Source organism: Hordeum vulgare, chromosome 2H, assembly GCF_904849725.1.
Source record: "Hordeum vulgare subsp. vulgare chromosome 2H, MorexV3_pseudomolecules_assembly, whole genome shotgun sequence".
In the NCBI taxonomy this organism is placed as follows: domain Eukaryota; kingdom Viridiplantae; phylum Streptophyta; class Magnoliopsida; order Poales; family Poaceae; genus Hordeum; species Hordeum vulgare.
The window spans coordinates 544,204,074-544,219,931 of NC_058519.1; the positions used below are offsets into that span (position 1 = coordinate 544,204,074).

The following is a 15,858-nucleotide window of genomic DNA, read 5'->3' on the forward strand; positions in this document are numbered from 1 at the left end:
CAACGTTCTCCAACAGGACCGGCTTAGGGCAGCCACACATCCAACAAGCTTCTAGATTTCACATACTATTTCTGGCGTCTTGGGTTCAATGATGGCCGTAATGTTTTTCGAGTTTGCTTCTATGCCTCGTTGAGAGATGATGAAGTCGAGGATCTAGCCTGAGAAAACCCCGAAAACACACTTTTCTGGGTTCAACTTCATGTTGAACCAACGTAGATTAGCGAATGTTTGCTCGAGGTCGGGTTGCGGGAGGCCTGCAAGAAAGGCGTTGCCTGCTAGCCATTGGGGTCTTCCAACTGTTCGGAATGTCACATGATAGTTCACCCCCGGTGTAGCACACCATCAACCACCTCACTAAATAGTTACATACAAACACATGCATACAAGTTACAACACCAACATGGAAGGAACAAAAACAATAACACCACATCACATCCCTAAAACATAACACCTATAAACAATATGAAAAAATGAATCATGAGATCTCAGGGTCAACTCAATTATACTTAATGTTGATATCTGACAAATGAAAGAAGAAACACATCATTAAGCTAATAATTACATATTGAAATAGGATGTCTTCAACAGAATAAACATTGCAAGTGGCACACATTAATCTAGTATAAAGAAAGTAGCTACCAAGCATTATCATTGTAGAATGACACATTACAAAACCTACAATTACATGCATACATAAACTCTATCCAACACATCAAATACTCCAATTAAACACAACACCCCTCCCAGTTACTATAGTAACCTCGTAAACTTGCACTAAACAAACCACGAACAAACCTAATCGCCAGATTCCGAACATGCAAAACCACAAAAATCAGCCACCGCAAAGACAACATAACACAGTAGCATATAAGGTAAATACATTCTTGCTTCATCGGCTAGGAAACCAGCAGAATCTAACAAATCCCAGCTCTAGGCTAAGCACAATTAACTGAACCAAATGCATCTATAGCTACAAAGCCCCGTTCAACAACTACAAACCCTAAAAAAAAGACAATCCCAACCCAAACGAAATAGAACAACTAGAACGAAGACCCTCTACATGAATCGCCTGAAAACAAGGTGATAAAAAAGGTCACATCACACATGAACACCTACCAATCCTAGGAATTGGGAGGGAGGGGCAGGGCAACCTAAACAAATCGAAAAGGGATCTAAAAATGAACATGCACGATAAAATCAAAAGAAGCAAGAGGAGGGATGAGCAAACGTGCTAATAGATCGCTACATCCAACATGAATTTATGGCGGGAGAAAAAAACTGAAGCACAAACACTCAAAGCCACGAGAATCACCATGTAAAAAAGAACGAGGTAGTCGTTTCTTTATTTTGTTCTCTTTGTCTTTACACACAGTTTTATTTATTTCTTTTTAAAATAATGTAAAATAAATAAGAGGATAATGAAGTGGCACGAGTGAAAAATATGAAACACTAAAAGAAAGACAACCAATAATAGATAGCTAACGGGGAATCCGAAAAGAAAGACATGTTCGAAATATGAGGTTGCGACAAAAAATAACACAAATCCTAAATTTTGAATGAAAGGAGATTTGCATTTCAGCCGGACGATAAAGAGCAAAACCGTTTATATTTTCACTCTTTGACGCAACTATTCTCAGGATAGCTTACAGGTGTATGAAATTCTCGAAAGAAAGGAAAAAAACTTGACAGATGTGTGGTCTGGACCGACATTGATCGTGAAACTCTCTTGATCGGACGGCAGCGGCTTCCCACGGAGGGCACGGGCTGGACCCAGGTCTAGACCACTCTGGAAACCCCAGCCCCCAAAATTTCCTCCCCCTCTCCGGCGGTGGCTTCACGAAAGCGATTTCATATCGCCTGCGGCGACGATACCGGAATCTCCGGCCCCAGCCTCCGCTCCCCGCGCGTGGAGGTCCATGGACGGCGGTGGCGAGGTGGGCTGGTACGTGCTCGGCCCGAGCCAGGAGCACGTCGGCCCCTACGCGCTCTCAGAGCTGCGAGGTACCTCCTACCCCTTCGACACCCAATCTTCTCGCTATACCTACTAGTAGAAATGCGGACGCCGGTAGCTCGCAAGCTGGGATTGAATCCTCGCAAAATCAGAGAAATTTCGCGTGCGGCCTTGCTGCAATCCGGAAGGCCCCCTATTCGCTAGTTTGTATTTCCTGTGAGTATCAGCAAGTGTCGAGTCTGAATGTGAGGTGGCGCGAATCCCAGTACCTGGTATTGTTTGATCCTGTCAATTGGGCGTGTTATTCATAAGCTCGCAATTTCCTCTGTAACCAGTAAATTGATGCTTCAGTGGATATGGAAGTAATGTAAGTAGCCGAGATGACAGTTTTGAATTCGGTGCTGTGAGGTTATCCGTAGAGTGTATGTATCATTCTACAGTGACATTCACTGCATCATCCACCACTGTTGTGTTATAGTTCCTAACTCCAAAGCTGGATAACATCGATGAGTTGTTAGCACCGGCAGGTTGCGAGATAGGGTTTATGCCACGTTGTGAGGTTGCTTGCTTGTTTTGTAGGCACATATTGTTTCAGGATTGCAGCTAGTATAGTTGTTAGCACTGGCAGGTTGCGAGATAGGGTTTATGCCATGTTGTGAGGTTGCTCGCTTGTTTTTGGGCGCATATTGCTTCAGAATTGCCGCTATTAGCTCTTTTACTTTCTGAAGATCTACGCGTCTTGTTTTCGTTGTGATCTGGATTTGAGGAACTTGGCTCCCTTTACAGATCATTTTGCTAATGGGTACCTCAACGAGAGCACAATGCTCTGGGCAGAGGGGAGGAGTGAATGGACACCACTATCTTCGATTCCAGAGCTGCATCCCGGGGTCACAAAGAAGGATCAACCTGAACAAGGTTAGGAGCTTAGGGCTTTCTACATTCCCTTTAATGGAAATTCCATATGGTTCTCTTCAAGTATCTCCTGACGCTCTTTGAAATGGTTTGTTCAGAAACTGAAGATGATTTCAAGAAATTCCAGAAGGAGGTTATAGAAGCCGAGTCGGAGGTGGAAGCGCTGAAAGCAAAGGCTGCAGATGGTGACTTAAGCAAAGAGCATGTCATTGATGATCCCGATGAGCGACCATCATCCCCACCAGATGGTGTGGAAGAATTTACTGATGATGACGGCACCATCTACAAGTGGGATCGCACTCTGAGGGCAATGGTTCCTCAAGTAAGTGTTGCTTTTCCATTCCAACGCTACGCTTTCTAGATAACCATTGTCAGATGAAAATTCAGGATTTCTGATCACTTAGCTGTAACCACATAGTGGAACAAGTACCGACTATCTCAGCTTCATAATTTATTAGCGTATAGGGCTTGTTAGTTCGGGAAATTTATTACATGGCATGTGGCACCTTAGTCTTTTCATGTCAAAGGTAATCTTCTGATGGGCTTGTGCCATATATTAGTCTTACCTGCTCCATGGTAAGATTTTAACCTGGACATGAGTATCGGTGCTATCTTTCTCTCCGAAACAGCCTTCTAGCTGGCCTTTAAATGAAGTAAACTGGAGTATGTATGGATATATATCCTTTGTATAGGCAACTTTAGAGAAACGAAGCCTCTTTTAACTTTACAGCGTACATTCTCATTGATTATTATTGATAAATCAACCTAGAGAGGACGATATCTATAGGGTTGCCTGATCTTTCATGATTGAACATAAGGAACAACTCAGTATTGAATCTGAATAAGCAAAAATGTTTATCAGAAACAATACCAAGTCATACTCTCACGGACCAACTTTGGAAATGGCATTGCAAGTTTAAACCAGTGTGATCATTCACAGCTTGATGATCAACATCTATTAAATCAGAGTTTTTTCCCCTCTCTCCAGTAACTCTTAATACGCGATAACTCAGAGATGTCTTGTGGTGGCTCCCCATATATAACTGAAACTATCTTAACTTCACTAATATTTACACCAAGTTATGGATACAAAGTTATTGTATGTGCTTGACCTGGTTGCATCAGTTCAAAAAAATTCCCTAAAATTTACCTTTCCATAAACAACTTTTAGGAAACCCAAGTTTGATGAGGTTCATACACACTTTTTCTTGATTTATCGTTCGTCGTCGCATTTCCTTTCGCATTTCCTTTTTCTGTACCTATTTACAAAAAATAGTTTCAATGTTAGGTGGAAGTTTTATTCTGAAAAAAGCTACTGCATTTTATTTTAACTAATATTAATCTAAATTGTGGTTCAGCTGAGAGTCTAATTTAGCTCCCTTTAGTCATTGCTAGTGTTGTCAATGCCTTATTCTTTAGGCGTAGGTGATATTTTTTAATAGAGTGTGTTCTGTATTGCACCAGATGTTCTTCCGTAGGAGAAATACATTCTCTTATTCGTCTTGTTTAACTTCCCTTAGTGCCAGGGTTTATCAGCTAACCTGATTCCTTGTGTACCTTCTCAGAATGATGTAGCAGGTGAAATGGACGGCAACGGAGAGAATGACATATCACGTAAAAAGGATGACTATGAACTTGAAGACATGACTTTTGCACTTGAGGAAGAAGTATTTCAGCCACCAGATATTCCTGGTTCGTCTACATTGGATGAAAACCATGCTTTAACTGAAAAAGAAAAGAAAGGCCCAGAGAAGATAGATAAAAGGCTAGAAAAGAAGCGGAAGTCTGAGAAGCCAACTGAAAAGAAGGTAGTTCTCAAGTTACTCTTGCGGGACTTCTTGATAAGTTCCCCACAAGCTAATTCTTTCAAACTGTTTTTATTTGGGCAGGAAGCTCAGAAACCTCCAGAAAGTTGGTTTGATCTCAAAGTCAACACACATGTCTATGTTACTGGTTTACCTGAAGATGTCACGGCTGAGGAGGTAAGTTACTGCTATCTTCGAAAGCTGCGGCTACTCTTTGTTTTCCTTATAGGAAGACCGTTTCTCAAAATGAACTATAACATGTTCATAGCTATACAAAAAGTTACCAGTTCTGACATCTGGTGGTGGATTTGGTTTGCAGATTGTAGAGGTATTTTCCAAGTGTGGAATTATAAAGGAGGTATACTTTTTTTTTCATTTCTTGCAGAAACAGCTTAAACTTGATCAGACTAATTTCTCATCCTGAACCTTGATGGTCTTCCCATTCCTAAACTTGCTTTTATCAGTACTCAGTACACTCATAGATCTATGTTTGCCGCTTGTGAGTCTACTGTGGCTCAAAATTCGTAATTTGATTTGTTCAGAATCTTGTTATCTAAATGTTTTCATGTCAAAGCTGTTCAGTTTGTTTTTCAGCATAACTGTCAAATATAGTGAATTCCAGCTATCTGGACTTGTAGTAGGTATTGATGATAGTAGATATCATCATATTGAAAATTTTAGCCATATATTATCTTTGGATGGATTATTAATTTTAGAAGAAGGTCAACTCTAAATTGAATTATACATGATTATGATATTTATTTACTATTTTCTATATTTGGATAGCTTTGTTCTTATCTTATTCGTAACCAACATTATGTTCCTGATCTTCAGAGTACTGAACTACTGATGCACTTCTAACATGTTTATCATGATATAGGATCCAGAGACAAGGAAACCCCGAGTGAAGATCTATACTGACAAGGAGACAGGCAGGAAAAAGGGTGATGCACTTGTGACCTATCTCAAGGTATTGCCTTACTGAACTTATCAGATTGACTGACTTTCTAGTTACTATGGAGTATGCGTGTTTATTTTATTTACTGTGTACTTCTCTTTCAATGATCCAGGAGCCTTCTGTACCTTTAGCAATTCAATTATTGGATGGAACATCATTCCGTCCTGGTGGTAAGACCCTAATGTCTGTTAGCGTGGCCAAATTTCAGCAGAAAGGTAAGTTCACGATTTATTAAAGTGACACGAACTACAAAATATATATTACTAATGTCTTGCGTCTTCTTCAGGTGACGTTTTTTTGGCAAAGAAGGCAGATAAGCAAAAGAAAAAGAAAGGCAAGAAGGTTGAAGATAAGATGCTGGGATGGGGTAATTTCTATCTTCAAGTGATGCCAATTGTTTTTATTATGGTTGATTTGACAACGTGTAAGCAGCGATGTGTTTCTGTTGCTTCAGTGTTGATGCAACCGAACTGTAGGTCATGTTCAAGCTTTGCATGTTTCCTGCTAATTAGGGATGCAGCATGTTGAGAACAATATGTTGTACTTCTAAATCTTCTCCTACTAGCAGATAGCCCTAAAAGACTTAAGCTGCAAAAACTATTGTTGTACGCAGGGTGTTCATTTATCATTACACCGTTGGTTGATGAGCACTTACTTTTTCATTATTATTTGCATTCTTGCAAGCAAACTAGCTTTATCCTGAGATCAAAATTTCATTCACTTATTTTTGTTCTCGTGATAATTTTCTGTTATTAGGTGGACATGATGATAAGAAGGTGATGATTCCTACTCAGGTGATTTTGGCGAATATGTTCAGTCCTGCTGAATTGAGAGTAAGTAATTATGGAAGTATGCTTGACGTGTCATTTTCATATGGAACAAATGCATGTTTCAGATTGCTCCTGTTGGTATAGGAACTTTTTTGCCCATGACGGTTTTATTAAGAATGGAGTTCCTGATCATTGCAGAATGATGAAACCCTTCTTCCTGAACTTGAGGTAGATGTTAGAGAGGAATGTGTGAAGTTTGGTCTGATCGACAATGTCAAGGTAATTATTAATTTCACTCACATGTCTTTAGTTGTCATCGTAGGAAAATCATAACAAATAGATTGTTTGATTAGAGAAAAGAGAATGCTGAACAGTTGTTTGCTTCTTTATTAGGTGTGCTTCTCCATAATTATGTAGAAGCTTGATATGATCAAGAACCATTTGAAGTACGAATGTTCCTGGCTGTTACCACTTTTCGAGTTTAACCTGTGTAACCAGTCTCTGAAAGACATACTGGAGAACTGCATCTGCATTTTTTCTTCACCAAACTGACTGATCCTTGTTTATTGCTATGCCAAAGCTGGCCATATGCGTACTCTCCTGTGAAAACGTGTTACTTAGTCTGGAAAAGGCAAACAGACTAACGAGTGAGAGTACGCAAGCTGAGTAGCCAAGGTCTTTAATCTACATAAGTATGGTCTGGTGTGTTTGGTAGCAAGTATATTTATAAACCATTCAGTACCATGCTCTATAAGTCTGCTGATACTGAAACTTGTTCCTATCTTCACCTGGTCAGAAATTAGATCTGATCTTACATCTGCCCTGCGGGGATCTCTGAACTAGTGTTAAGCTTTGTTGTTATTAATGATGAAATATATAGAAAATCCCCAGAATGAGCCGTAACTGAGCAAACTGGCCCTAACGACCAGCAAGTATTTGTGGTTTCTTTTCTCTCTTTTCCAGCTCACCACTTTTGTTTACATGTTGCTGTGGCAGGTTTGTGAAAATCATCCACAAGGAGTTGTATTGGTAAAATTCAAAGACCGCAAAGATGGTCTCAAATGCGTAGAGAAGATGAACGGAAGATGGTAGGTTTTTAAAATAAAATCATTGTGCCGTTCTTTTCCTCTTAGCTTTTTATGTCGTCATAAATAAAGCATTAAAATAAAGCTATGTTTGGTCTGCATCTTGAGTTTGTCAAACCCACCTGAGAGATTCGTTTCAAGTGTTATAGAACACATGTTATCTTGTGAACACTTAGGAGAAACAAAGGAGCTGGTGTCAAGATTGTGCACGCTTTGGTTTCTTGCCTAGGAGAAGTGTTTTTAACTATATTCCTTGCCGTGCAGGTTTGGTGGGAGGCAGATACACGCGAGCGAGGATGACGGTTCGATCAAACACGCTCTCATCCGTGACTACGACGCTGAGGTGTCAAGGCTGGAGCGCTTTGGAGAAGAGTTGGAAGAATCCACATAGCAAGTTTTTCGGTCGCCCGGCAGTTTAGGGCTGTTTTGTAGCTGATAGCGCGAAATTATACAAGAACAAAACAGAAAAGAGCAGCTGGGTCATCTGTTTGTCCGATTATTCATACTATATGACTGCTTCTGGGTTAGCTTTAAGCAGCGGAGTTGTTACATCAGCTAAACTTTGTCCAAATGTACTCCCACATTACAGAGATTGAGCATTTTTGCCATGCTAACATGTAGTACAATCTTGCTTTTTTTCATCGTCCCGTTGTGATCATGATACTGGTACATGCTGCCGTTGTTAGAAAATCATCACTGCAAAAATCTTCTCCCAAGCAAAGACCAAGATGGCGCGGAACGGTATGGAGCTATGGCAGAAATGAGCTGGGGAGATTGCAAAAAGAGATAGCAACGCACAAAAAAGTGGAAAAATAAAATAATTGTCTGAGCCCAGGTTCGAACTGGGGACCTTTAGTGTGTGAGACTAACGTGATAACCAACTACACCACCCAGACTTTGTTGTCAAGAGTTGAACTAATAATATATTAATACTAAATCTTCTCTGTTAGTAACGAAGTATCATATGGAGTTATAAATCTTTCACCTGGGCATTTACAGAGTGAACACCACCATCGGGAAATGTAAATTTTGTTCATTGACAAAGATGATACATTCTATTTTCTTTTCTTCACTATGTTTTGTTTCTTTCCACGGATAAATTTCTAACAACCTTTTTCTATGCTGTGTACCCAGATACATGTGTCGATTGTCAGTAACGCAATAAAAGTACACCCTTCATTTTAGAATATAAAGTGTATTACTCTCTCTGTCCTGAAATAACTGTCTCAACTTTGTACTAGAGCTAGTACAAAGTTATATACTAAGCTTAAGACATTTATTTTGGAACGGAGGGAGTACTTTTTTAAAAGTCAAACTTTTGTCTATATGACCAAGTTTGTATAAAGAAAAATATATTAATACAGACAAGATATCAAATAAATATCATTAAATTCACTATGGTATATGGTAATATATTTATATTTTACTTATTTGGTATTATAGAAGTTATTAATAATATTTTTCTATGAATTTAATCAAACATAGAAACATTGTATCCTTGAGAAATTTAATACAATTACATATTTGAATAAGTTTATCCAACATCGTCTGAGATAGTTTAGACGTATTTAACACAAGCCTCCAAAAGCTTCAGTGCATAAGGGACAACTAAAGCGTGTTAATAATGTTTAAAAGAGGTCGAGTAGGCTGAACTTGACATGGAAGGAGTCCCTAAAAAAATCTGAAGGATTTGAGTATCCCAAAAACTAGCCATGAACAAGGATGATTTGGTTGCGAGATCTTATGTTTCACCCCTGCCTATTTGGACTGAAGGCTTTGTTGATGTTGTTGTTGATTATTATTTTCGAAAGAAAGGGGTTGCCCCCCTGCTCCATTTTATTAAAATGAAGCAGTCAAGCAACCAAATTACAGATCAACGATCACCAACAACTAAACCGAAAAGCACCCAACCCAGACACAACACTCAGGAAATGTCCGGAAGGAGGGGCTGAAAACGACCAGCAAACGGCAAGAAAACATAAAGAACACCCAAGCAGTCTAGGGCAAACATCAGCAACAATCTTAATTCTTATTATTACAACAACCAAGGAAGATAATCAGTTGCTCAGATCCACGCTATCCGCATGAGTTTCCCCCGGTGCTTGTCCAGCAAAAGGATGAATTGCCTCACTGTGTCCGCTTGTGCGGTGTCGCAAAGAACCATCCATTGCTGCAAAATCCCTTTAGCTTGACAAGGCCGCAGCCCAGTCCTCAATCTTCATATGCTCCATAAGGAGGTAGCAGTTACCCAATTAAGCACATGCCTCTCTTTTTTTAAACTCCATAGGGAGGAAACATCATCAAAGCATTGGATTCTACGCATATGAAAAAACTCAGATATTACTGACCAAATACTACCAGCATTAACACACTCAAAGAACATGTGTTGAATAGATTCAGCTTCATTACGAAACAAGTAGGATAGATCATCCACTATTTTCCTTTTAGCCACATTATCCCTAGTTAAAAATTTGTTATACAGACACAACCACAGAAAAACATGAATATTTTAAGGACACAAAGTTTTTCATAGTGTCTCCAAAAGAGAAATAACACCACCAAAGTTAATGCACTTGTAAAAGGATTTCACTCAACATTTACCATCAGGCTCTAGGAGCCAAACAGGTAAGTCCTGGGATTCCGACAAAAGATTTTTTTTAATATGTTCAATAAGTTGTTCCCACCTCAACATAACCTTGTGATCCACACAACGTCTAAAGAAAAGTTTAAGAGTTATCCCATCCCAAATCTGGGACACCGAGCATTCCTATTGGTTGCAGATATCAAACAGCTCCCAAAATCTGACTTTAAGGGAACAACCCCCAGCCCAGGTATGATGCCAAAAACTAATATTATTACCATTAGCAATTTTTCAGGAATAAAAGTTTCTTGCAGCTTGTAAAGCCCAGGAAACACTCTTTCAGAAGGGGGAGCCTACCTGTTGTTGATATATTCGGAATGGAAGGGACTGTATATTTCGTATCCCACAGCAAATACATCAACAGAGAAGCCAATTCTCATAAAAGAGATCTAAAGATCAGCCAAAGGTAACAATTTAAATAACAGATTCTGAAAAGAATTAAAGCAGTTCAAATCGAATATGAATACTGTCACTATCAATCAAGTACAACAATGTAACAATGGTTTGATATTTCTTACAAGTTGCAGGATACCATATAATGGTTCAACACCTAAACCTCCGATTACCAAGCATTCTGTTGAGAAACACCATGGAAACTGGTTCCCACAACCTTCTGACAGTCGTCTCAATAGAAATACAATCAACACCCACCAGTTGACAATTCAAAACGATGTGATCTCAGGAGCAAGCAAATTGGTATTGGGCGTATCGATATAGCATCTAATTCTTTGCATTCCCAAAGAATTTCGAGAGGCGAACAGGGCCTTCCTCCTCGCTGTCACTTCCAGCGTGCTTGGATCGGGACCTGTGCTTCTTATCCTTCTTATTTCTCTTTGATCTTGATCGGGACCGGGATTTTCTTGAACCCCTGTCCTCATCATCACTACTTGATGATTCTGATGAGCTGGAACTTTCTGACAAACTTCTGTGCTGTAAGAATGCAGAAGTGAGCACATCGACCATTTTTTCCAAATCCATCCCTCCAGAAGAAGGTAGAAAAAAATGCTTATATCTAAAAATCATTTATATAGCAGATCTTTTTAGTGTTCTCCATTCATCATCATGTGGCCAATAATTACATCTGTATTTGAGAGTAATACCTTCCTCCTCTTTTTAATTCGTTTCTTTGCGTCCTTTTCCTTCTTTTCTGTATCCATAATCCTTTGTCAGAAAACTCAACACACGGAATAGATTTTGAAATAGTTCGCCTAATAGAACCTAAATGTAAGAAACATCATTCAGCATGTCATTAAGTTGATTTACCTTTCTTGGAAGAAGATGATTTTGTCTTTACAACATCTCTTCCACGACCAAGCTTTTGGGCCCTTTCAGCATCCAGTTGAGCTCTATACTCTCTCATCATTTTATCCTTATCAGCCTCCACCTCACCTCTCTTTAGCTCCTCGTCCTATAGGGGACAAGAGCATCATTAATTACAATGGAGGTACTCATGATAGATAACTATGGCTATACAGTGATATTATAGGTACAAAAAGGCTTAGGCTGGTCTGCAGTAAGCCAATAACCATGCAGAGTCAATGCCAAAAGCAATAAAGCGTATGCCAAGTAAACGCCACCCCAGCTAACGCGGGACGTAGATTGATCTGTTTGGAAACAGCATATACATACTCTGTCTAAGTTGCTATTAATCAAAGAGAACCAAGACAAGTAAAGGAATCAAAACCAAGTAAATGGCATCATTAGACTTCTGAAGCAGGTAAAGTATTGTGGGTGGCTGCAATAAGCAGTGTGCCACTGATAAATGGTTATACTACCTTTTAGAGCAGCACAAGTCTAAATGTCTGATGGCAAACAGGCGCTAGAGAGACTCAAAGGTCAGCAAAACAGGGGAAGTGCGACTGGACCCTGGGTGGCAAGGGACCAAGCTTCCACTGCCAAAGTTCAGGCTGCTAATTCCCTCCTACGCTACCGTAGCTTAAATCTTTACCATTATGCCCTAAAGTGAATCACCATCCGATACCAGTCTAAAGCAAACTTGGGCATCACATACAAGGCAGTATGCTTGAAATTCAGCATCCATCATACAGTACATTAACATACAAAAAAAAAATATAGGAGCACGAATAACACATCGCAGAGCTTAAGCAGCAGCACAGCAGCATGGATAAAACCATGGCCAGGACGCACAAAATTACAGAGTAAAGAAACTAAAATCCGCCAACAAAGGCAGCAGAGAGCAAACCGAGGCCGCGCATACCTTCTGCTTCTTCTTGAACTCCTCCCACGTGAGGGTGTGGGTCTTGTTGAGGCTGGCCAAGCGCGCCGCGTGCCACTCTGGAGAATGAAATGAACCGTCCGTCTGTGACGGCCCTCGTTAGTAAAAGTTCCCTCATCATCAAAAGGTTAAAAAAAAAGCATCTACAAGCAGCAAGATTCGCCATGGACGTCCCGGCAGATCTCGATAGGGTTTGCTGGGGGGAACAATCGGAGATGGGTCGCGAGCTTGGAACTAGGGGGGATTAAGGATCTGTGGTGAGGGGGAGGTGAGGAAGGGGACCGACCATGCCGTCTTCCTCCCCTTCGCCGGGGGCGCCGGAGGACGAGCCCAGCCGCGCCCGCTGCATCGCCTTGTACGCCTGGTTCTTCCCCATCGTGGATTGCTGGCTCGGCCGGCCGGCCCTAGAACCAGATTGGAACCGCGCGGGGCGGAGTGGAGTGGAGATCCCTTTTTTCCCCCTCCTTTCCTTTGGTACGACGCGTGCGGCCGCGAGTTATGACTGGTGATGGCGATAACGCCGATAAGGTGAAGGAGAAGATGGGGAACGGGAAGGGGGAAGGGCCTGCGGGAGCCGGGAGGAACTCTCCGCCCACGGGCTGCTGCTCCGGGCGCGTGTCTACCGTCTGATCCGAACTGGATGGCCGGATTGAGCGAGGGCGCGTCTCTTCTTTTGTTTATGGATTAGTAGCACATATGTCTCTTCCTTGTGACCGCAGAAGAAACTATAGCGTATAGAATCAGGACACTATACGTGCATATAGTTCTTTTTATTCGACCTACATGATGATCTCCATTTTATCAGGAAGGTGATGCAGATTCTTGGAAGAGCTTCGGGCCTGCACGTTAACTACACAAAGTTTGTAGCCATTATGATCCGTGAGGAGAAGGGAGACAAGGAATTAGTAGAGGTTGCGTCACCATGAAAGATGAAACAGTTTTCATGCAAATACTTGGGGCTGCAACTATCTATCTGGCAATTGACCTGGACTAAGTGACAACCAATTGTTGACAGCGTGCTTAATTTCATGCCAGGCTGGTCAAATGGGTTGATCACACGTGTCGGGAGGCTTGTTCTGATTTCGGGATGTGGTGATGGCGAAGCCAATGCACCATGTGCTTGTTGCAGCCGCGCCCAAATGGGCCTTGGATTCGGTTAACAGCAGATGTCGGGCATTTTTCTGGCCGGGCACTGAGGCGATCCATGGTGGCAAGTGCTTGTTGTTCTGGCAGCGGGTGTGCAAGCCCTAGGAGTTGGGCAGACTGGGAGTGATGGATATGAGGAAGCAAGGATTAGTGTCGCGCTTATGGGAGTGGCTCTGGTGCACTGACCTTTCAAGACCATGACAGAGACTTGCTATGTCACATGATCCTCACGTAGAGATGGCGTTCAACAACCTAGTGCATTGGTGGCTAGGAGCAGGCGACAAGTCGTTGTTTTGGAAGGACCGCTGAATTTGAGGGGCCACGGTTCAGGAGATCGCCCCAGACATTCACGGTCTCATTCGCAAACAAACGGTCAAGAGGCGCACGGTTCGAGAGGGGTTGTTGAATCATCGTTGGGCTTTGGACATCAGAGGAGATCTGACTATGGACAAGCTTGTTCAGCTTATTAGACTTTGGGAGATCTTGATACCAATCCAGCTGGACCCTAATCAGTGAGATGTGGCGGTGTGGCCCTGAACTGAGCTTCGGGTGTACACCTCTGCCTCAACTTATCACATGTTATGGTCGGGTGCGACTAAGATGGCGGCTGCGAGCTGGATGTGGAAGTGTTGGGCACCTCTGACATGCAAGATTTTCATATGGTTGACCATTCAGTAGAGGCTATAGACATCGGATAGGAGGCTTCGACGTGGTCTTCAGGAGGAGCTATTGCCATGCTTTGTATGTGACCAGGAGGAAGACAATGTTGACCACATATTGATCCAATGCGTCTTCTCGAGGCAGGTGTGGCAGTTGGTATTCGTCAAGGCTCATATGTATCCTTCTTTGGTTCCCAATCACACAGATGGGCTAGACTACTCGTGGGAGATCTCTTGGAAGTAGATTCCCAAGGCACGGCGAAGAGGTTTTGATTCTCTTGTTCTTTTATTGTGTTGGTGTCTTTGGAAGCACCATAACGGCGCGTGTTCCACCCATCAACAGCCATTACGGAGGTCTCGACACTTGTGTCAAAGATCTTCGACGAGCTCAAGCAGTGGGCGCTTGTAGGAGGGAGAGGAGCGAGTGATCTTTGCGAGTAGGTTCTTGTAAGTTCGGGAGTGGGAGTGGTTTTCGGTAGCCTCGGACGTGTGTGGCTGATTGTTGGCTCTCTCTTGCATATAACTCTCTATCTTCTATAAAGCTAAGGTAGGCGATTTGCATGCTCTCGAAAAAAGGTGGATCTTTTTTATTCTGAGAGTTTATGAACTAGAACATATGTCCGTACCTCACGACCGGAGAAAAAACTATAACATATAGTACTAGGGCACTTTAAGGTGGATCTTTTTATTTTGAGGGTACGTAAAATGCATACTGTATTTCTATAGAAGGTAGAATTTCAGTCACAAGACTGCTGCAACTTGTTACAAACAACAAGCGTAGCACATACTTCAAGGTGGATCCTTAAATCGCTCGCATCCGTCCGAGTCATACGGTCCAAACTGTTTTGTCATCCAACACGTGCATGCATTCGTTCATTGGCCGGTCCGGACATCCTTTTCCTAGCAAACAGGAAGCAAAACGTGGGTGAGGGGCTTTGAGGGCGTCCATGCAAATGCCTGATAACCCTGGCCCACACATAAAAATTCCCGCACATCATGTGTTTCTACTCGACGCACGCGTCGTTTTTCACACCATATTCATGAAAGCTGAGGGCATGCAACAGGTGGCATACTACGCGATGTGACTCGACAAGTGAGGCATTAACCGACGCGGCCTCTCAAGTGATGTTGCTTCAACGTGAATGTAGCGTCCCCAGAAACTAACTCCCGCCGTTGCGCCACATTGAAGTGGGTTGACCATATGTTCGACTGGCCCTGGCCATGGCTATTTAAGCCCATCATGAGGGTCGTTCACAACATACTCTCCACATTGGATTGCCTCACACCTTCGCCACCCCTCTTCTCCTATCAATCTGGCAATGGAAAAGTCTTGGGCCTCAGTGCTGGCAGGCGACTCCGGAATGGGATCCAAAAGGATTGCGGCGATGCCACCCTCACACTTCGGGGTTGTCTTTCTTGCCGATGGGCGACTCCTCCGCTGTCACCATCAAGATGTGCTTGTTATGAACTGAAGTGGGGGATCTGTCTGAATAACATGTTGACCGGCACGAGTCTTGCATCAAGAATCAATTGTCAAATCTGGCCAAACGGGTAGTGCCTGACGGGCTGGCCCGACTGCCCACAGGCCAGGCACGAGACGGGCCCGGCCCGATACGAGCTAATCGTGCCCGGCCAGGCACGAGCATGCCATGGGCCGTGCCCGGGCCGCCACCCCGAGCCCGCGTGCAGCACGGC

General features: G+C 42.4%; 2 protein-coding genes and 1 non-coding gene across 4 annotated transcripts; 1 reads left to right on the plus strand and 2 right to left on the minus strand.

Moving 5' to 3' along the window:
- Nucleotides 1–1,765: 1,765 nt before the first annotated feature.
- On the plus strand, nucleotides 1,766–8,122 carry LOC123427120 (splicing factor U2AF-associated protein 2). The gene is made up of 13 exons (XM_045111077.1): nucleotides 1,766–2,001; nucleotides 2,738–2,866; nucleotides 2,962–3,185; nucleotides 4,429–4,671; nucleotides 4,753–4,845; nucleotides 4,988–5,026; nucleotides 5,549–5,638; nucleotides 5,739–5,841; nucleotides 5,913–5,993; nucleotides 6,383–6,459; nucleotides 6,595–6,675; nucleotides 7,393–7,484; nucleotides 7,746–8,122. The coding sequence occupies exons 1-13, from the start codon at nucleotides 1,917–1,919 to the stop codon at nucleotides 7,870–7,872; spliced, it is 1,464 nt and encodes a 487-aa protein (XP_044967012.1). The 5' UTR covers nucleotides 1,766–1,916; the 3' UTR covers nucleotides 7,873–8,122.
- Nucleotides 8,123–8,303: 181 nt separating this feature from the next.
- On the minus strand, nucleotides 8,304–8,377 carry TRNAV-CAC. The gene has a single exon. It is a non-coding gene; the product is annotated as a tRNA-Val (tRNA).
- A 2,183-nt stretch (nucleotides 8,378–10,560) lies between these two features.
- Nucleotides 10,561–12,891, minus strand: LOC123427121 (corepressor interacting with RBPJ 1). 2 transcript variants are annotated; one of them, XM_045111078.1, is made up of 5 exons: nucleotides 12,645–12,888; nucleotides 12,341–12,442; nucleotides 11,386–11,530; nucleotides 11,223–11,269; nucleotides 10,561–11,052 (listed from the first exon to the last, which is right to left on the minus strand). In XM_045111078.1, the coding sequence occupies exons 1-5, from the start codon at nucleotides 12,732–12,734 to the stop codon at nucleotides 10,843–10,845; spliced, it is 594 nt and encodes a 197-aa protein (XP_044967013.1). In that variant the 5' UTR covers nucleotides 12,735–12,888; the 3' UTR covers nucleotides 10,561–10,842. The 2 variants fall into 2 exon arrangements, with proteins under 2 accessions (XP_044967013.1, XP_044967014.1); XM_045111079.1 differs by having other exon boundaries at nucleotides 10,949–11,047; nucleotides 12,645–12,891.
- Nucleotides 12,892–15,858: the final 2,967 nt, after the last annotated feature.